The following is a 21,483-nucleotide window of genomic DNA, read 5'->3' on the forward strand; positions in this document are numbered from 1 at the left end:
CTATTCTATTCTATTCTATTCTATTCTATTCTATTCTATTCTATTCTATTCTATTCTATTCTATATTTTATTATTCTATTCTATTCTATTCTATTCTATTCTATTCTATTCTATTCTATTCTATTCTATTCTATTCTATTCTATTCTATTCTATTCTATTCTATTCTATTCTATTCTATTCTATTCTATTCTATTCTATTCTCCTGACCTTCCATAAGGGCCCAAAAAGACCTGGCTTGGGGCTCCAATGGAGGCTGTTCACAATGAGGAGGGTTGATAGACAATAGCAGATCCCACCTCCCCCCTTCACATCCCATTCATTCCCTCCCCATCTTTTAGCTGCCATATTTTGGACTTTGGATTTTTATAGTTTTGTGGTATTCTATTTATATCATGTTTTTAAAATACTTTAAGCTGCCCACTGCAAAAGAGGCAGCTCAATTCACGACTTTCACTATAGAGGAATGGCTTCAAGATTTTTGTCTGAGGCGGAGCAGTTAATTAACTTTCGGGTTCTAGAAGGCACGGTTCCCTCTTTTGAAGGTCCAGTTCACCTCCCCACAACTCTGCCAAAAGTGATCAGGCTGAGGAAGCAAGCCAGATGCTGCAGCGGCAAATGAGACGTGGCTGTGAGTTTTGAGTTTCCAAGGACACCCAGCAATCAAATACAGCAAATGGTTTTTGTTCTCTTGATTTCTGCACCATTCAAGATGGTTCTTGACATAGATAGTCATTTATGTGATTATCATAGTGGGCTATATTCTGATATTTACTCTGATTCAGTTGGGTGATTCTCTTTGCAGCCCTATGTACTTCCCGATCCTCTTGCTTTGCCTGTCTAAGAAACCTGGTTTCTTAGACCCTCCAAGAGGCTCGATGCTTGAGAGCTTTTAAGGTCCTTGGGAAGATAGAATCAAGATCACGTGAAGAGTTAATACCACTTTACAATGCCTTGGTAAGGCCACACTTGGAATACTGCATACAGTTTTGGTCACCATGATGTAAAAAAGATGTTGAGACTCTGGAAAGAGTACAGAGAAGAGCAACCAAGCTGATCAGGGGACTGGAGGCTAAAATACATGAAGAATGGTTGCAGGAATTGTCTAGTTTAACGAAGAGAAGGACTAGGGGGGACATGATAGCAGTCTTCCAATATCTTATGGGCTGCCACAGAGAAGTGGGAGTCAAGCTATTCTCCAAAGCACCTGAAGGCAGGAGAAGAAGCAACGGATGGAAACTCACCAAGGAGAGAAGCAACCTAGAACTAAGGAGAAACTTCCTGACTGTTAGAACAATTAACCAGTGGAACAACCCGCCTCCAGAAGCGGTGAATGCTCCAACACTGGAAGTTTTTAAGAAGAGACTGGACAGCCATTTGTCTGAAATGGTAGAGGGTGTCCTGCCTGAGCAGGGGGTTGGACTAGATGACCTCCAAGGTCCCTTCCAACTTCTTGTTGTTGTGGTGGTGGTTGTTGTTGTTGTTGTTGTTGTTGTTGCTGTTATTATTATTAGTATTATTAGTACTATTAGTATTATTAGTATTATTTTTCTTTGCATTTCCCACCTTCCATGATGGGCCCACCCAGTTCCTCATCATTCATTACTGGTCCCAGAAGCCCCTTCTTGCCCTTAGGCTCACAGAACCCACAAAACATCAAAGCTCTGTAAAGAAAAACGGGGCTGGTCATGCCAAGGCTGAATTTATTTTTTCCTTCTTCTGGCCCATCACAAGGAGCAGAATCAGATCCGAGCTACAGAAATCAACCATTATAAGGGAAGGGCTGCAGAGCCAAGATTTCGGCAGGTGGGTCGGCTTCATTTCTTCTCCATACTTCAGCAGGTGCTTCTGTCCCTCTGGAGGAGGAGCAACGTCCGCTAGAACCTGCACTTGCAGAGGAACGACCGCAAGGACGCACAATTCTCATCGTTCCATTTCATATAACCTGGGCAGAAAAAGAGGGGGGGAAGGCAGGGACTCCCTCAGAGTTCTGCGGAAGCATTTTAATGTCTCCTCCGTCCTTTGCAGGAGGGCGTGAAGGCACCACAGGTGAAGAAGCTCATTTGCTAAAAGGGGCTGGGGCTTCAGCAGATGGTTGTAACCCAAATAACTTAGCTAGCCAAACAATCAGGATACAGCAACCGGGCTTTGCATGCAAAGCTCTGCTCAGCCGCAAGAGGGCAGCAAAGGAGCTGAGATTTTGGTCCATCTCTTCTGCAGGTCATGATTTCACTGTCATGACCAGGGGTAGGCAACCTTGGCTCTGTTACGCCTCTTGGACTTCAACTCCCAGAATTCCTGAGCCAGCATGGCTGGATGGCCCCTTTTAGGCCTGGTGGACTTCAACTCCCAGAATTCCTGAGCCAGCATGGCTGGATGGCCCCTTTTAGGCCTGGTGGACTTCAACTCCCAGAATTCCTGAGCCAGCATGGCTGGATGGCCCCTTTTAGGCCTGGTGGACTTCAACTCCCAGAATTCCTGAGCCAGCATGTCTGGATGGCCCCTTTTAGGACTGGTGGACTTCAACTCCCAGAATTCCTGAGCCAGCACGGCTGGATGGCCCCTTTTAGGACTGGTGGACTTCATTTCCTAGAATTCCCGAGCCAGCATGGCTGGCTCAGGAATTCTGGGAGTTGAAGTCCACCAGGCCTAAAAGAGCCAAGGTTGCCTACCCCTGGTCATAGCTGTTATCTTGACCCTTTTTTATTGTGTGCTAAGGACATGCCTAGACAATGGCTGTGAAAACCAGTATTCTGGCTTGCACAGAGGCCCCTCAGTCAGACATGCTAGCTTGCACAGAACAGCATGGGGACGCTATGCTTTCACTTGTGGTTCCCTGGCCAAATTGTCTTGAGGCTGACTGGGACTGTCCTAACTCCCAGCCCGGGACTCTGCTGGTAGCATGGATCCAACTAAGGCTGTTAGCCTCCCCTACAAATTAGGACAGTGATATTTAGATATTTCTGCAGAGTGCAAGATCAGCATCACATCTGGAATATTTAACTTAGCTGAACAAAATGCCCCGTTCGTAGAGTGTTAAGGGTGAAGGTTCTCTGTGTATGCCTCCCAGCATACACAAAGGACAGCACAGCAGGAGGTTGATGGTGCAGATCAGCAGAGGGGCTGGACAGCTCCGGGCGTTAACTGCTCACTCAGGATAAGCCTAATGAGTTAAGCTGTTGACAGCCCCAGGCATGGTCAGCCTGGTGGGAAGCCAGGATCTACACCCATTGTCACCTGCACTGGCAGGAAGCCCAGGTTTGAACTGATTGGATGCCATCCACCTGGGCAGGTACAAATATACGCCAGGCTTCCCTGTTTCCCCAGTTTGTTCTGTTCAGAATAAACTCATCTTTACCCCAGCTCTGTGTCCGTCTCTATGTGAAGCACGCGACTTTACACTCTGAGCTTGTGGGTTGGTTTCCAAACATTTTGTTACTAGGCTAGGTAACATCTTCAGTTGAACTCCACTGACAATGTTCCCTAGCCTGTTAATGAAACCTTCAGAAACCAACCCACATCCTACACCTGAGCTACAGATATTCGCCACTATTGCAAACAAAGAGGGTTCCCTTGAATGAAATGCAAGATTAAGAGCTTTAAAACAGGCAGAAACATGGAATCCGAAGGTTCCGGTTAGGTCCGGACCTAGCCTTGTTGGGTTTCCTTCTCTCCACCCCCCAACTGGACCTTCGCTCTTCAATTATGTTCACACAACACTCTCAGCCGTATCTCAAAGGTGCTTTTTCAAGAGGCAACTGGACTTCCTCGTTTTTCTTTGAAGAAGTTTTGCTTCTCACCCAAGAAGCTCCAGCCCTAGAAGCTTCTTGGATGAGAAGCGAAATGTCTTCAAAGAAAAACGAGGAAGTCCGGTTGCCTCTTGAAAAAGCACCTTTGGGACACCCGTGACCTGGATGACTGAGGATTATCCCCGGACACTCTCAGCCATGCCAGCTGCACCTCTGGTAACTACATTCTCACGAAATACCAAGCTTGGCTGTTCTACCCACAATCTTTCAAATCGTTTACAGGGAACACCCAAGAGATCCTCACAGCTAGGCAAGTGCATTGTGAGTGCCTTCTTGTGCTCCCCCCCCCCGTATTTTAAGGTAACGGAAACAATTGGGTACAGCAGGGATTGCCTTTGGACCAGCTGAGGCCTCTTGAGGCTCTTCTTCCAAAAGAAGAAGAAATGCTGGTTGAGAAGAAGTCTCCTGGCTTGGAAAGAAGAAGAGACGTTGGGAGAGAAGGGTCTTGTTCTGGAAGACTCGAAAGAATTGGCTGTTTCCATTTGCAAAAAAAAAGGATGGGGTTGGCCTTGAATATGTCTGTCTGTGGCAAACATTCCAGAAACGGTTTCTGTGGACTTTTTTTGTGTGTGTGAAAGTAGCCACAATGTGTTGCCTTAGTTTCAAAAATATCTGCTGGGTGAAAAGTTGGATCAAATCCATTGGCATCCACTGTAAACTGCTAGCGATCAATAAACCAAGGAAAGGGATTGTGATGCAGACGTCTGCCTTGGTGTGGGGCCCCTGACATCAAGACTTAATAAATATATTATGTGGCTTGTGATGTTGTTGGCTTTGCATCAGATTAACAAGGGCTGGGTGAGACTCGGAGTGGCAGGGGTCTCTTCCTGTGTGATGCTGGGGGGCCTCTGAGGTCAAGAGGAATTATTTCTTCCTTACGTCCCCCATGCCTTCTCCAGAGGTCAGACCAGTTTTCAGGAAAATGTTTATTCTTTGTTCTATTAAAGATAGAATAAAGAATATTCTATTTATTCTATTAATCCTTTGTTTATCAAGTTTCAGGGTTGTGATTCATTTTTAATTAACCTATACAGGTGTTAATTTCCCCCTTGTATGTGGTTGCCAAAGAGTAAATGTTCCAAGATCGATCAAATGGATCCTCATTGTTGGAAGCACATCCTCAGCTCCCTCTCCTCCCCCTTGGCTTACCTGATCGGTTCCAAAGTTCAACGCAGTATTCATTGTTCCCACTGTTGTTGGGCTCTCCTGGATTCCAGGTGAGGTAGCTAGTTCTGGATCTGTCTGTCCACTGCCAGATACGTTGCTATAATGACAGGGAAGCCACATTAACCAACTGAGGAAGGGACTCTGGTTCTGCAGGACCCAGGTAGAGAGAGAAAACATGGGCATGGATTGGGCCAATTCTCTCTCTCCTTCTTTACCTATCCATCCATCATCCATCTATCCACCCATCCACCCATCCATCCATCCATCCATCCATCTTCCATCATCCATCTTCCATCCATCCATCCATCCACTCACTCACCCACCCATCCATCCATCCATCCATCAGTCCATCCATCCATCCATCCATCATCTGTTCATCCATCTATCCAGGGCTTTTTTTCTCATAGAACGCTAAGAACGGAGTTCCGGCACCTTTTTTGGATGGAACCTTGTAGGGTAGGCAAGGCAGGTTGTATGACGGGTGTGAGTTCCGGCACCTTTTTCTTTTACAAACAAAGCACTGCATCTATCCATCATCTGTTCATCCATCCATCATCTTTCATCCATCCATTCTATCCATTCCATCCATCCATCCATCCATCCATCCATCCATCCATCCATCCATCCATCCATCCATCCATCTATCTATCTATCTATCTATCTATCTATCTATCTATCTATCTATCTATCTATCTATCTATCTATCTATCTATCTATCTATCTATCTATGCAATCTCAGTTGATCCAGAGGAGCTAAGTAAGATTGAACTTGGTGAACTCTTGAATAGGTGATGATCAAGAGATCCAGAGAAAAAACTTCCCAGAAGTTTTTAATGAGTCCTTGTGTGGGAAACCAACAGCAAAACTCCAGGGCTAAAGATGACACTTGAAAACTGAAATGAAGATCCTAGGACTAGGTTGTATAAACAGAGGCATAGAATCAAAATCATGTGAAGTATTAGTACTTCACAAATACTTAGCAAGGCCACACCTGGAATCCTGCATCCGGTTTTGGTCACCACATTACAAAAAAGAGGTTGAGACTTTGGGAAAAGTGCAGAGAAGAGGAACTAAGATGATTAAAGGCCTGGGGACTAAAATATATGAAGAAGGTTTGCAGGATTTGGGAATGGCCAGTCTAGAGAAAAGAAGGACCAGGGGAGACATGAAAGCATTCCAGTATTTGAGGGGCTACCACAAAGAAGGGGGGGTCAAGCTATTCTTCAAAGCAGCAGAAAGCAACTCAAGAAAGAATGGAAGGAAACTAATCAAGGAGAGGAGCAACCTGGAATTAAGGAGAAATTTCTTAACAATGAAGATAACTAATCAGTGGAGCAGAATTGCCATCAGAGGTTGTGGGTGCTTCACCCCTGAGGCTTTTAAGAAGAGACTGGACAGGAAGGGGTTGGACTAGAAGACCTCCAAGATCCCTTCCAGCTCTATTCTATTCTGATTCCTGTTGGTGGATCCTTCAAAAAAAAAAACCTCCTTAGAAAAAGTACAAATGGATTGATGAACATCAGCAACAGGAAGGAACTTACTTTCTTTGGATCATTCAGTCCAATCCAGACATTGCTACCACTCTTGAGATAGTCGGAAATGTACTCGGCCACATCAGCTGAGTCGTCACTGCTGTGGAGGGAGGCGAGGTGGCAGCCTGGCTTGTGTTTCCTGCAGAACATCTGAGAGAGAGAGAGAGAGAGAGGGGGGGGGAGGGAGGGAGGGAGGGAGGGAGGGAGAGAGAGAGAGAGAGAGAGGGAGAGAGAGAGAGAGAGAGAGAGAGAGAGGGGGGGGGGGAAAGGCCCTTGTTAAGGAGACAAGCAAATATGCTTGGGTGTGTCAATGTGTGAAAATGAAAAAAGAGCAGGGAATCTGATCGTATGGTCCTAGCCACTTTCTTGACTGTGTTGACTCCCATCAGAGGCCCTTGCTAGATTCTGCAGCTCTTGAACAGTTCCTGATCTAGACTCCTGAGATATACGCTCCGATTCCCATCACTTCAGAGGCAAGGAGGTCTGTGGATGCCACCAGAGTTGCCTGTGAAACATCAGGAAATCTGTGGTCTACAAGATGGTCCCTCAACCCTGAAGCTCAACGCTGCCCAACAGATACGGGCCATGAAAGCCCACACCGGTATATAGTCCAGGGAATAGTTGCATTTCAGGCTCTCTTTGCTACCTTTCCCTCCACACAGCCGGGTGGTTCTCCATCGCAGGCCAGGGGACTCGGGGGGCTGTGCAAGGCTCTCCCTAGACTTCTCCCCTGCCTGAGCTAGGAGACCCACAGGCACACCAAGACTTCTCACCTCTGCATCGTTCCAGTTCTTTTGGTCATCGAAGACCTTGTAGCAAAACTCTTCCCTGGAGAGCCAATCGGTGGGACAACAACAGCCTTTCACTCCTGTGTGAGAAGAGAGGAAACCCAGTGAGAAGATGGCCAGGAGAAGAAGAGGAGGAGGAGGAGGAGGAGGAGGAGGAAGAAGAAGAAGAAGAAGAAGAAGAAGAAGAAGAAGAAGAAGAAGAAGAAGAAGAAGAAGAAGAAGAAGAAGAAGAAGAAGAAGAAGAAAATGTAAAAAGAGAGGAAGGAAGGGAGAGAGGGAGCGAGGGAGGGAGGGAGGGAGGAGGAGGAGGGTCTGCAGAACATTCTTAACCTGCTGAGTTGCAAACATCTTTGATGACAATAAAGATGCATTTGCAGAACGTCCAAAGCTTGGTTAGGGTTTGACTTGGCTAGTTTTCTGGAAGCTGCATGTCTTGTGTGAATCAATCCATTTGGGCTGGTTTGTCATTCAAGCCAGGAAATGGAGTCCTTCAAGAAACAGGTTAAGCCTCTTTAACTGTTGTCCATTTGGAACTTTGGTGTCATCTGTGAAGCTTCTTGAGCCATTCGGACTTAGCAAGAATTATCCCCCCCTTTGCTTGCAACCTATCCAGACTACTGCAATGTCCTTGATGTGGGGCTGCCCTTGAAAGCCTCCCAAAATTGCAATTGATCAGTTGGGTCTGTACTAAGGGATCTCCTGGGTGCCCCCAAACTGCTGAACACTAAACAGTTTAATAGCTGACTATTTGGGGGTCTGTCTTCCTGCCCCCCACTGCTTAGGAGGGGCCCTTCTGAACATGTCCCTGCCAGAGGCTACTGCAAGCTCTTAGATCCATGGGAAAAGATCAAAGGTCTTGTGTGGGTCCCATGGAAAGCAGTGGTGGAGGTAGGGAGCAGCACTCTACTTTTAACATTTTTTTAAAAAAAATACTAATTTATTTAATAAATTTGTAAGCCACCTATCTCACTATTGAACTGACTTCTTAATGATAAAAGGACATATCTTTCATTAAACCTTTAACTAGTGGTTAAGTTCACAAATCTGTATTTCAATGGTGTTAATTTCGCTTTGGTTTTGCATCGTTGCTTGCAGTCCTGAGTCTTGGGGCGGAGAGAGAAGCTGGGATCCGAAGGGCAGAATGAGCCAAACTGAAATAAAAGCAACTTTGGGGAGAGGATTTGGGGGGGGGGGTCAAATGAGGAAGGGGTTGGAGATGCGAGAGCTTTGGCCTCTCCGGACACGAGAGACCCTGCTCGAACTCACCACTCAGGGAGAGGAACACGACCAGCCAGCCGAAGCTGACGGAGATGAATCGCCCCATGGTCTTCCTTCCTTCCCTGCAGAGAGAACTGGGGGGGGGGAAGAGAGGCAAGGGGGTGAAATGGGGTGAAGTCCAACCTGTGGCCAAGCTGGGAGTCCCACACTTTGCTTTGCACTTTTTCCCTTCCCCAGCTGGACCCCATTTCTCCCTCCTTCTTCAGGCATAAGCCTTGGGGGTGGGGGTCACAGGGGATGCTGTACTGCTACGTATAGGACAGAAGGCCCCCCCCAAAGGCTCTCCTCTTTCTCTTCCCCAGAGATCCCCCTGGTAGATCTCTTGCTCCCTGCCTCCCGCAGATCCCCTGCTGGAACCTGGATGTCACCTGCAGTCCCCTGGATGGAGAGAGAGAGACAGGAGCAATCTAATGCAGGCGGCCTCACCTGTCAGGTGCCCACAGGTGGGAGAGCCGCACTCACCTGTCCTTTTGCCTCCTGGGATAGCAAGTCTGCTCAGTGGCAACTCCAGGCTTTCCTCCTGCGAGGGGAAGGGAGGCATTTATAGGCAAAACAGGGGGTGGACTTCATTAGGAAGACAAAGAGCCAGGGAAATTGCTTAGCTTCAGAAGGGATTTTTTTCCCCTTTAAGAACCAGGAAATAGCTTGTTTGCACTAAAGGTTTAGCAAGGCATAAAAATACCAAACCTGACTTCTGGGCAGTGATATTGGGTTTATAGATTTATTTAAAATTTTTATGTAGCTTCCCAGCTTGTACTGAATTCTCAGTCAAAAACTAAACAACCTCAAACATACATCTTTTAACACAATCAACATTAACCACCAGGCACCAAATCCACTCACCCACCTCATCCTATCCCAGCTCCTGGGGGGGGGAACAGGTCTTGGGGGCTTCTCCGAGGGTGAGGAGGGCAGAGGCCCATAGGGCCCCATAGGGCAGGGGCTGCCACCAAACAGGCACAATTTCTAGATCCCCTAAGACAGCAATAGCACTTAGACTTCCGTACAGCTTCACAGTGCTTTACAGCCCTCTCTAAGTGGTTTGCAGAGTTAGCCTATATGCCCCTCACAATCTGGGTCTTAATTTGATGGACCTTGGAAGGTAGGAAGGCTGAATAAACTTTGAGCTGGTCAGGATCGAACTGCTGGCAGCGGGCAGAGTTAGCCTGCAATACTGTATTCTAACCGCTGTGCCCCTGGGGTCCATCACGTTCTGGGCTGGGCCAATTTGGGGGACAGGTGTGAAGAACCCCAGGGTCAACAGAGAGTGGCTGGTCCATGGCAGGGAACTGATGCTAATGCCCCCCAAATCCAGATCACGATGCCACTGCCTGGTGGCAAACACCAGATCTGCGATGGCCTGTGTGAGTAGGGTGATGAATAAGTTAGGGCAGGTCCATGACTATGATGGAGGCCATGAAGTCCTCTACTACCTCAAACCTTGGGTCCAGAGAAGGCAGATTGAAGTCCACCAGAATCATGAGTAGGGTGATGAATACGTTGGGGCAGGTCCATGTCTGTCATGATGGTGATCATGCTCATGATGTTATCCATTCAGTCATGTCCACCTCTGGGTGACTCTCTGGGCCAGGTCTCCATGTCATCCAATCTTGCACTGCTCCTTTGAGTCTTTCTATGCTCTGGCTGGTATCAGTTTGATGGTGTCCAGCCACCGTGTTCTTTGGTGGCCCGGCTTCCTTTGACTGCTAACTCTTCCCAACACAATTGCTTTCTCCAGTGAGTTCCCCTGCATGGCATGGCTAGAATAAGCAAGACAGAGTCTCTCTACCTCAAACCTTGGGTCCAGAGAAGGCAGATTGAAGACCACCAGAACCATAAGCCTGGGGAACGCCACTGCTGGCCCAGAGAAAGGGCCCAGGATTGGCATCCTCCACCATTGTTCTGTAGCAGAACAAAAGTTGTCTCCATCTGGTCTCCAAAACACTCAGATGGCAGCCCCATCAGTCATAAGGAGAGCTGTTCCAGGGGCACTCAAAGGGCATCTATCCAGCCCCGTGTTTTACAGCCTGGGGGCTGGTGAGTGCATTGTGTTAGGACCAATGTACCAGCAATTGCTATTGCTATTGCTAAGCACATTGATTTGTGCTTCTTAGATTGTAAGCCGCCCTGAGTCTTCGGAGAAGGGCAGGATATAAATGGGATTAAAAAAAAATTGGTTTGGAGAAGATGACCACTAAACAAATGACAAAAAAGCACCTCTTTTTTTGTGCAAATCCGAAAGTGGCTCTGGCAGGGCCTCAGTCAGTGGGTGCATTCACACTCCGTATTCCTTTTGTGTAAATTAAACTTGACTTTTATCTGTATAGTTTAGGTTTTGATGCAAGCAGTGTGAGCTTCCTTAGTACTCTGTTTAATTTATTGCAGATTCTGAGAATTGGAAGCTTACTGACTCACAACAGATAAATGGCAATAATTGGCACTGTTTAAACACAGAAATTTCCCCTGGCTGAAGAAATAAAATAAGGAAGAAGGAACAGAACGATACAAGGGGTTCCCTACAAGGAGTAAAGTTTGTCCACAGATGCCCACTGGGCATTATTCCAAGCAGAAGGGACGTTCAATCCCGGAAGAGATGGACATGTAAAAAAAGAAAAACTTTTATAACAGACCTCCGCTAAAATGAAAGCACAATTAGCAAGTAAAAATCAACAATAGGTAGTTGAAAAGCATGGAAGCAATACAATCACTGCACACCAAAAGAGACTTACATGTCAGTAAAACATCATAAACATCAAACCGTTTCAGTCTTTACTCATTGATCAGGGCAACGCATTTCAAAAACTTTGAAACAACTTAAATTGTGCAGCTCAATAAATACCCACGCTCGTGTTTCGGTTGCAGGAGATGGGCTACCATGTGCTAACCCAGGTTAGAGAAATGGGATTGAAGTGCTCCAGTAAAGGGTGGGAGGGCTTCCCCCCACACACACACAAACACAAACACAATCTGCTAAATTAATGGCTGGGTTTTGTAGAAGTGCTGAACCACAAACCAGCCAGGTACATTTTTATGCAGAAGGAGCCTTGGCTGAGCATGTCCTGTTTCTCAGCTTGTGCATACATTTATTTATTTTTATTTATTTATTAATGGGACTTATATCCCGCCCTATCTCCCGAAGGACTCAGGGCGGCTAACAACAATAGCATATAACAGAAATTAAGATAAAATTAAAATTAAAGTCATCTGTACAATAAATTAAAATTAAAAATTAAAAATAAATTAAAAATTGTAAACATAATTAAAATGCCTGTCAGTCCAGGTCAGCCAGGTGGAAAAGGAGTGTTTTGAGGCCACGGCGAAAGGACTGGAGATCTTGGGCCATCCTAAGCTCAGGGGGGAGCTGATTCCATAGGACTGGCGCTCCCACAGAGAAGGCCCTTCCCCTGGGGTTCGCCAGCCGACATTGTCTAGCCGACGGTACCCTGAGGAGGCCTTCTCTGTGTGAGCGTACTGGGCGATGGGAATTCGTTCCCGGTAGCAGATGGTCCTGCAAGTATCCCGGGCCTAAGCCATGTAGGGCTTTAAAGGTAAGTACCAGCACCTTAAATCTCACCCGGAGGGCAACCGATAACCAATGCAGCTCATGGAGCAGAGGTGTTATATGGGAGTATCGGGGAGCTCCCATCACTACCCGTGCAGCCGCATTCTGCACCAGCTGAAGCCTCCGGGTGGTTTTCAAGGGCAGCCCCATGTAGAGAGCATTGCAGTAGTCTATACGGGAGGTAACGAGTGCGTGGGTGACTGTACGTAGGGCATCTCGGTCCAGAAAGGGGCGCATGCCGGGACCCTTGAGTCCTTGGCCCAGGGGAGACCTGTCAGACAGACCCCAATCTGCCACAGGTACAGATGTGTCCATTGGGATCAACCCAGGTGTGAAATGCTGAAAAGGTGAAGAGAGAAGAGCAACTGTAACCCAGCCTTTTTTACCATGGCTGTTCAGTGGGACATTGGATTGGATCCCTGGTCACTTGTCCTGGATCACAGGCTCACCCTTCATAGCTTTATGGTGGGGCTCAGGTGGTCCCCCCTCTATAGGGTGGAGGCAAATCAGTTCAACTATCCCTGAAGCCTCTTCTGGGAAACTTCCATGATGGAGAACCCACCATGTCCAGAGGGAGAGTCTTCTACTGTTGGACAGATCTTATCCCCAGGGAGATGTTCCACGTATTTCAATGAAATTTTCATAAATGCATCCATGATTTCTGGACTCAGTTGCAGAGGACAATGTTTGCTAGGACAACCTTCCCGACCTGGTCATTCTGGGGCCCAAATGAATTCCTTGGCATGAATAGAGACAACCAAGATCTTGCTTCTTGAGGATCTTGGATCTCCTTGTCAAGGTAAAAATCACCTTTGTAGAGGGTGAAGGACCATGCTTCAGAGAATGCATGATATGCATGCAGGAAGGAAATAAAACACGACGCATAATCTTACTAAATACCTTTAATTACGAAAATATAAAAACTAAAATATATAAACTAAATATACATTATAAAGAGAGCTAGCTAACTACATCCTAACGTAACAGACAGTAACAGCAAAGTGAATAAAACAATAAAGAAATAACTCTGGGTCCTTTTTCTAGACATGCGCACTAAACAGACTGAAACCATAACATAACTAGTCATATGGGATTCACTATGGTTACCAGATAAGTTATCACAACAGGTGCAGAAAGCAGGGGAAATGTACAGTTAGAAATGAACTTTTCTGACGAACAAAAAAAATGTGCAGTGACATTCCCCTTCTTTCGTCAGCAAAGTGAAGACTCAAGTAAGGCACATCTTCTCACGCAGATACTCATGCTGGGCTGTAGGAAGTGGTTTGTTCAGCATATCAGCAATTTGATCACGTGTAGGCACATACTGTAATGTCACAAAACCTTGTTTAACCAGTTGCCTTATGTTTTGATATCGGATGTCAATGTGTCTGGACCTTGAACCTGTAAAACGTGTTTCAGAAATATAAACCACAGATTCATTATCTTCCATCACAGTGATCGGTCGAATCGGATGTGTCCAGATATCTGTGACTAAAGCATCAAACCAGGTTAAAGAATTGCATGCATCAGACACACAAGCATACTCAGCTTCTGTAGAGGAACAAGAAACAAAATTCTGTTTACGCACATGCCAGTAAACAGGGCAACCATTTAAGAACATCATGTAACCTGATGTACTTTTCCGTGACTTCTTATCACTCGCCCAATCTGAATCTGCATAACAACATAACTCTGCATAGTCAGTATGTGTGGGTTCCAACAACAACTTCATGTCTTTGGTGTGTTTTAGATACCTCAATAACTTTTTAACACATGTCCAATGAAACTGTTTTGCCTTGCCTACATGTCGTGATAAAAGATTAACACTAAGTGCAATGTCGGGTCTAGTCCAACTACTAATATACAGCAGCGACCCAATGACTGAGCGATATAGTGTTTGATCTTCAAACTCAGGACTTGGTTCATGTGCCAAAATGTGAAAGTCAGTTTGCATGGGTATACTCACAGGCTTAGCGTCCTCCATGTTACAGTGATGTAACAGTTGTTCCCCCTTCATGGATTACTGCCTTGTCGTGGCGAAGGGGCTTGCGTAATTCAATGAAGCTATGAGCTATGCCGTGCAGGGCCACCCAAGACGGACAGGTCATAGCTGAGAGTTCTGACAAAACGTGATCCACTGGAGAAGGAAATGGCAACCCACTCCAGTATGTTTGCCATGAAAACCCTATGGACAGTACCAAAAGGCAAAACGATATGACGCTGGAAGATGAGCCCCTCAGGTCGGAAGGCGTCCAATATGCTACTGGGGAAGAGCAGAGGGCTAGTACTAGTAGCGCCAGAAAGAATGAAGCGACTGGGCCAAAGCCGAAAGGACGCTCAGCTGTGGATATGTCTGGTGGTGAAAGGAAAGTCCGATGCTGTAAAGATTTTTTCTCCATAGGAACCTGGAATGTAAGATCCATGAATCAAGGAAAGCTGGACGTGGTCAAACAAGAGATGACAAGACTGAACATCGACATCTTAGGTATCAGCGAACTAAAATGGACAGGAATGGGTGAATTTAATTCAGATGACCATCAGGTATACTACTGCGGGCAAGAATCCCTCAGAAGAAATGGAGTAGCCTTCATAGTCAATAAAAGAGTAGGAAAATCAATACTGGGATACAATCCTCAAAATGACAGAATGATCTCAGTTCGAATCCAAGGCAAACCATTCAATATCACAGTAGTCCAAGTCTATGCCCCAACCACCAGTGCTGAAGAGGATGAAATTGACCGGTTCTATGAAGCCCTACAGCACCTTATAGAAGTAACACCAAAAAATGATGTCCTTATCATCATGGGGGATTGGAATGCTAAAGTAGGAAGCCAAAAGATAACTGGAATAACAGGCAAGTTTGGCCTTGGAGTACAAAATGAAGCAGGGCACAGGCTGATAGAATTTTGTCAAGAGAATACAATGGTCATAGCAAACACTCTTTTCCAACAACCCAAGAGACGGCTCTACACATGGACATCACCAGACGGTCAACACAGAAATCAGATTGACTATATGCTCTGCAGCCAAAGATGGAGAAGCTCTATACAGTCGGTAAAAACAAGACCAGGAGCTGACTGTGGCTCAGACCATGAGCTTCTCCTCGCAAAGTTTAGGCTTAAACTGAAGAAAGTAGGGAAAAGCACTAGGCCACTCAGGTATGAATTAAATCATATCCCTGTTGAATATACAGTAGAGGTTACAAATAGATTTAAGGAATTAGATCTGATAGACAGAGTGCCTGAAGAACTATGGACAGAGGTTCGCGACATTGTACAACAGGTAGCAACCAAAACCATCCCAAAGAAAAAGAAATGCAAGAAAGCAAAATGGCTGTCTGAGGAAGCTTTGCAAATAGCTGAGGAAAGGAGGGAAGCGAAAGGCAAGGGAGAAAAACATAGATATGCCCAATTGAATGCAGAATTCCAGAGAATAGCTAGAAGAGATAAGAATGCCTTCTTAAATGAACAGTGCAAAGAAATAGAAGAAAACAATAGAATAGGGAGGACCAGAGATCTTTTCAAGAAAATTGGAGAGATGAAGGGAACGTTTAATGCAAAAATGGGCATGATAAAGGACCAAAATGGCAGGGACCTAACAGTGGCAGAAGAGATTAAGAAGAGGTGGCAAAATTACACAGAAGAACTATACCAGAATGAGCTTAACGTCCCAGATAATCACAATGAGGTGGTCACTGACCTCGAGCCAGACATCCTAGAATGTGAGGTGAAGTGGGCCTTAGAAAAGCTGAGCAACAACAAAGCTAGTGGAGGTGACAGTATTCCAGCTGAGCTATTCAAAATCTTAAAAGACAGTGCAGTAAAAGTGCTACACTCAATTTGCCAGCAAATTTGGAAAACTCAACAGTGGCGACAGGATTGGAAAAGATCAGTTTACATTCCAATTCCAAAGAAAGGCAGTGCCAAAGAATGTTCAAACTATCGCACCATTGCACTCATTTCTCATGCTAGTAAAGTCATGCTTAAAATCCTACAAGCTAGACTTCAGCAGTATGTGGATCAAGAACTACCAGAAGTACAGGCAGGATTTCGAAGAGGCAGAGGAACTAGAGATCAAATTGCCAACATACGCTGGATCATGGAGAAAGCTAGGGAGTTCCAGAAAAACATCTACTTCTGCTTCATTGACTATGCTAAAGCCTTTGATTGTGTGGATCATAACAAACTGTGGCAAGTTCTTAAAGAGATGGGTGTACCAGACCATCTTATTTGTCTCTTGAGAAACCTATATGCGGGTCAAGAAGCAACAGTGAGAACTGGACACGGAACCACTGATTGGTTCAAAATTGGGAAAGGAGTCCGGCAAGGCTGTCGCCCTGCCTATTTAACTTATATGCAGAGCACATCATGAGAAAGGCAGGGCTAGATGAATCAAAAGTTGGAATTAAGATTGCCGGAAGAAATATCAACAACCTAAGATACGCAGATGATACCACTCTAATGGCAGAAAGTGAAGAAGAACTAAAGAGCCTCTTGTTGCGGGTGAAGAAGGAGAGTGCAAAACTTGGGTTGAAACTTAACATTAAGAAAACCAAGATCATGGCATCTGGCCCTCTCAATTCTTGGCAAATAGATGGGGAAGAAATGGAGGTAGTGACAGATTTTGTTTTCCTGGGCTCCAAGATCACTGCAGATGGGGACTGTAGCCAAGAAATTAAAAGATGCTTGCTCCTGGGGAGGAAAGCCATGGCAAATCTAGACAGCACACTAAAAAGCAGAGACATCACCCTGTCAACAAAAGTGCGTATAGTCAAGGCTATGGTCTTCCCAGTTGCAATGTATGGCAGTGAAAGTTGGACCATAAGAAAGGCTGAGCGCCAAAGAATTGAGGCCTTTGAACTATGGTGCTGGAGAAGACTCCTGCGAGTCCCTTGGACTGCAAGGAGATCAAACCGGTCAGTCCTAGAGGAGATCAACCCTGACTGCTCTTTAGAAGGCCAGATCCTGAAGCTAAAACTCAAATACTTTGGCCACCTAATGAGAAGGAAGGACTCACTGGAGAAGAGCCTAATGCTGGGAAAGATCGAGGGCAATAGAAGAAGGGGACGACAGAGAATGAGGTGGCTGGATGGAGTCACTGAAGCAGTAGGCGTGAGCTTAAATGGACTCCAGAAGATGGTAGAAGACAGGAAGGCCTGGAGGAATGTTGTCCATAGGGTCGCGATGGGTCGGACACGACTTCGCAGCTAACAACAACAAACAGTTGTTCAATCTTCTCTTCTTGTGTGAGACTAAACCCCTTCTGAGTTTTGGCAATTTGAACACCTAAATAAGTGTTAATACATCCTAAAGACTTCAATGTGAAAAACTTTTGTAAAGCTTTAGCAAAAACCTCACTCATCTGCTTATTTGGACCAATATAAACAATATCATCGACATAAACAAGAATTATCTCATACCTATTACCGGATCTTTTGGTAAACATGCATTCATCTGTTTCGGACTTAATAAAGCCTATTGAATTTAGTTTGTCAGAAAGACATAAGTACCACATTAAACCAGACTGTTTCAGACCATAAAGACTTTTGTGTAGAAACCAGGTATCCCCTTCTTGCTGTCGGAAACCTGGAGGACCTTTCACGTAAATGTCCTCGTCAAGATCAGCATGTAGATAAGCCGTTTCAACGTCGAACTGGAAAACCTCTAGGCCAAGGATAGTTGCAGTGGCTAAGGCAATTTTCACACTCTCAGTCCGCACTGTGGGTGAGTATGTATTTGTATAGTCCTCAGGATAACGTTGAGCGAAACCCTGGGCTACAAGCCTGGCCTTGTACAACGACTCACCATTCGGCTTCTTTTTGATCCTGTAGACCCATCGAGTACCAATAACTTTCTTGTTTGCTGGAGGGCTTGCAGGCGTAAACACTTGGAGTTTCTTTAGACTGTCCATTTCAGCCTGCATTGCCTCAAACCATTTATCTTGTTCTGATTCAGGAAGATGTTTGATCTGTGTGAACTTCTCAGGTGGAAGTGTAACATTACAAATCAAAGGTACAGGTGTTTTTGTTACTTGCCACGAATACCGTTTTGGAGGGATTTCCTTTGTGGTCCTCTTGGAACGTCTCGGGCCAACCGTCCATTCTTCTTCCGTGTCGTCCTCGTCTTCATCATCGTTGCCAGCAGCAACATCAGCGGCTTGCGAAGACGGAACAGTAGGTGGAGAAGAACGCGTGGAAGGAACATTCTTCTGTGAATCTTGATCATCAGGTTGTGTGGCATCAGCAACATCATCTCTAGGAAAATAAACTCCAGGATCGTTAGAATGAATCCTGGACCAGTCAGCATCTTCCTCAAAAGTAGCAGATTGTGAAACCACAATAACATGATGAGAGTCAATGTATTTGCTCCATTTTGAATTATCATCAATGCCCATAAATCTCATCCTTTTTGCTGCAGGACCCCCTTTCTTTCTTTGGGCTAAAGGAATATTGACCATAGCATAGGAACCAAAAATATGGAGATGTGAGAGATCAGGCTTGTGTCCATACAACATGAAATAAGGGGTCTGATTTATCACACTACTCCAAGTGTGGTTGATGATATGGTTAGCATATTTGATAGCTTCACCCCAGTATGGAAGACCAAGGTTAGCATCTTCAAGGAGGCAATGCATCATGGTTTGCAGAACTCCATTTCTGCGTTCTGCCACTCCATTTTCAGCTGGAGTATAAGGAGCAGATGTCTGATGTACTATCCCATTCTTACGCATCCAGTCCTGGAAAAGCTGAGACATGAATTCAGCACCGCGATCACTCTGGATTCTGGCAATGTTGACCTCGAATTGGGTATAGACAAGACTAGCAAAGTCTTTAAAGATCTGAAAGGTCTCAGATTTTTCTTTCATAGGATATACATATCCATATCTAGAATAATTATCAACGATTGTCAAGAAATATCTTTTACCACCAAGTGTTGGTGCAAAAGGACCAACTATGTCAGTGTGTACCAAATCAAAAATGCGTGTTGACAGGCGTGTAGAGCGTTTTGGAATTGCTGCTGCCTTGGATTTGGCTTTCTTGCAGACAGCACAGTCCAAGAACACCTTACACCCCTTTAGATCCAAACCTCTTGCGAACTCTGGCATCTTCTTCAGAACACGGAAACTGGCATGACCCAATCTTCTGTGCCACTTATGGATACACCTGGAATGCAAAGGTTTACCTGTTAGTGAATTCTCAACATTAGCATTTTTATTAGGAACCTGTGTCTTTTTTGTATTTTTATCACTATTAGGGACCTTTGGAGTAGCAACAGGATCTCTCTCTGGGACGTCTCTCTCTGGGCCTGTGCTTTTTGGAACGTGTATACTTGCCTGCTCTTGCTGCTTAGACTTTGGTTTTAAGTAATAAACACCACCAATCAACATGGTTTCAGCAACAATATCTCCGTCTTTGACTATATAACTTGCTTTTTCAAGATGGTGGACCTGAAAATGAGAAAACCTAGACAAATGACTCTGACTAAGCAAATTACTACTGGCAGACGGAACATAGTAAACATCTGGAATGAGAGCATCAAGCTCTTCAATATAAACAGTTCCTTTTCCCATGACCTGAACAGGATGATTGGAAAAAGAGTAAAGTTCACGAAGTTCAGGTTCAGGCTCGTGCATCTCTGTGTAAAGCTCTTTTCTGTAGGTAACATGTAATGCTGCTCCGCTGTCCAAAGTCCAAAGAAGTCATCTGTCATACTCTGGTTGAGGCTGTGGATCGTTGGTCACAACCAATGTGACAAGTGGAGCTTGTGGATCACGCCTGGAACCACGACCACGACCTTGTCGTCCGCCTCTACCTCTGCCTCCTCTGGAATCTGTTCCTCTGGGCTGGTATGTGACAGGCGCTGGAACTCGTTGGGGACAATCCCCAAATCTCCCAGAGCAGCAATTTAGCTGCTGGTTGGCAAGCTCAGTGTTAACAACTGACCAAGAGAGCATCGCAAAGCATTGACACTCCAGGCCACCAGCCGAAATTTGTCTTCTTCTCCTTGGAAGAAGACGAGGAGGAGAAAGCAAGTCCTTCTTTCAATAGGACACGATGGCTCTCTCTTTCGCAATGATATCATGGATGGGGCAGTTTTATTAGAGATTCATCTGACATTAAACAGCAACGGGCTGAAATCTGAGGCCTAAAAGCTCTGATGACCAGGCAGTAGGAAAGAGTGAATCAGAATACAGCTGGAAGGGACCGTGGAGGTCTTCTAGTCCAACCACCTGCTTAGGCAGGAGACCCTGTGCCATTTCAGACAAGTGGCTGTCCAGTCTCTTCTTAAAAACCTAAAAAAAAGCACCCACAACTTCTGAAGGCAACTTCTGCTCCACTGGTTAATTGTCCTCGCTGTCAGGAAGTTTCTCCTTAATTCCAGGTTGCTTCTCTCCTTGATTAGTTTCCATCCGTTGCTTCTCGTCCTGCCTTCAGGCGCCTTGGAGAATAAGTTGACCCCCCCTTCCTCTTTGTGGCAGTCTTTCAAATATTAGAATACTGCTATCATGTCCCCCGAGTCCTTTTCTCTAGACTGGCCATACCCAGTTCTTGCAACCGTTCTTCATCTGTTTTTGTCTCCAGGCCTTTAATCATCTTAGATGCTCTTCTTTGCACTTTTTCTTTTTGAACGTGGCCCCAGCCCACCTTTCCAGACTGGCCCACCCCCTGTCTCCCATCAAATCTCCCTAAACCTGTCATCCCCCTGATGTTACTGTCTGCCTTTTCTCTCCCCACAACACCCCACTGAGATATTGCAGTAGGTTCTGCCCAGATCTCTCCCTGCTGTGTCTCTGTGCGCTTTATTGCTCTGGTGTTGTCTTCCGCACCAAAACAAGGTTTCGGGTATATCTTTGATCTCTGTTTCTATTCCTTCGCTTGCCTAATTTTGTTTTACTGCCAACTTGGAATCATTATTTTTCCTTTCGGTCTCCAAATTTTATCATCTGCAGCTTGCGTTTATCCACTTGTTTGTCCCCCCCCCCTCCACCGCTGCATCTTCCAGCACCCAGATTGCATCTACAATTATCATGCAGGACATTACAGGAAATGTAATCATTTCTTCTCTGTCTGGGTTGAAGTGCTGAGCTGCTCCGTCGCTAATTCATTTTCTGAACATGTTTGAACCATGACGATTGCCAAAGTTTTTGTTGTCTGGATGAGATCTAAACTGACACAAATTAACAGTCTTGCTTAATTTCTGCTCCATTGCTTGTCAGGAACCCCCTGTTCGTCCCTACTGACCCTAACTAATCTGGGTCTGTTCCCCAGGCACTTCTTGAATCTGCATGAATATTTTCTGATTATATCCCAATATTTCCTCTTTTACACCCTCCGTGGCTCCATGTTATA

General features: G+C 45.4%; 2 protein-coding genes across 2 annotated transcripts in view; one reads left to right on the forward strand and one right to left on the reverse strand.

Moving 5' to 3' along the window:
• Positions 1 to 1,875: 1,875 nt before the first annotated feature.
• LOC308669810 (C-type lectin mannose-binding isoform-like) lies at positions 1,876 to 6,656 on the reverse strand (the record flags this gene model as incomplete). Its single annotated transcript, XM_081330687.1, has 3 exons — positions 1,876 to 1,943; positions 4,957 to 5,071; positions 6,516 to 6,656. The coding sequence occupies 3 exons, from the start codon at positions 6,654 to 6,656 to the stop codon at positions 1,876 to 1,878; spliced, it is 324 nt and encodes a 107-aa protein (XP_081186813.1).
• Positions 6,657 to 6,995: 339 nt separating this feature from the next.
• Positions 6,996 to 21,483, forward strand: part of SHANK3 (SH3 and multiple ankyrin repeat domains 3) — a gene marked incomplete at both ends in the record, with an annotated part of 518,002 nt that continues 503,514 nt past the window's right edge. Inside the window, 2 exons of the mRNA XM_081330688.1 lie at positions 6,996 to 7,107; positions 7,250 to 7,542. Coding sequence (XP_081186814.1) covers positions 6,996 to 7,107; positions 7,250 to 7,542 — 405 coding nt within the window. The remainder of the gene's footprint in view (positions 7,108 to 7,249; positions 7,543 to 21,483) is intronic.

The sequence above is a fragment of the Vipera berus genome, assembly GCF_964194415.1.
Source record: "Vipera berus genome assembly, chromosome: 6".
Lineage (NCBI taxonomy): Eukaryota > Metazoa > Chordata > Lepidosauria > Squamata > Viperidae > Vipera > Vipera berus.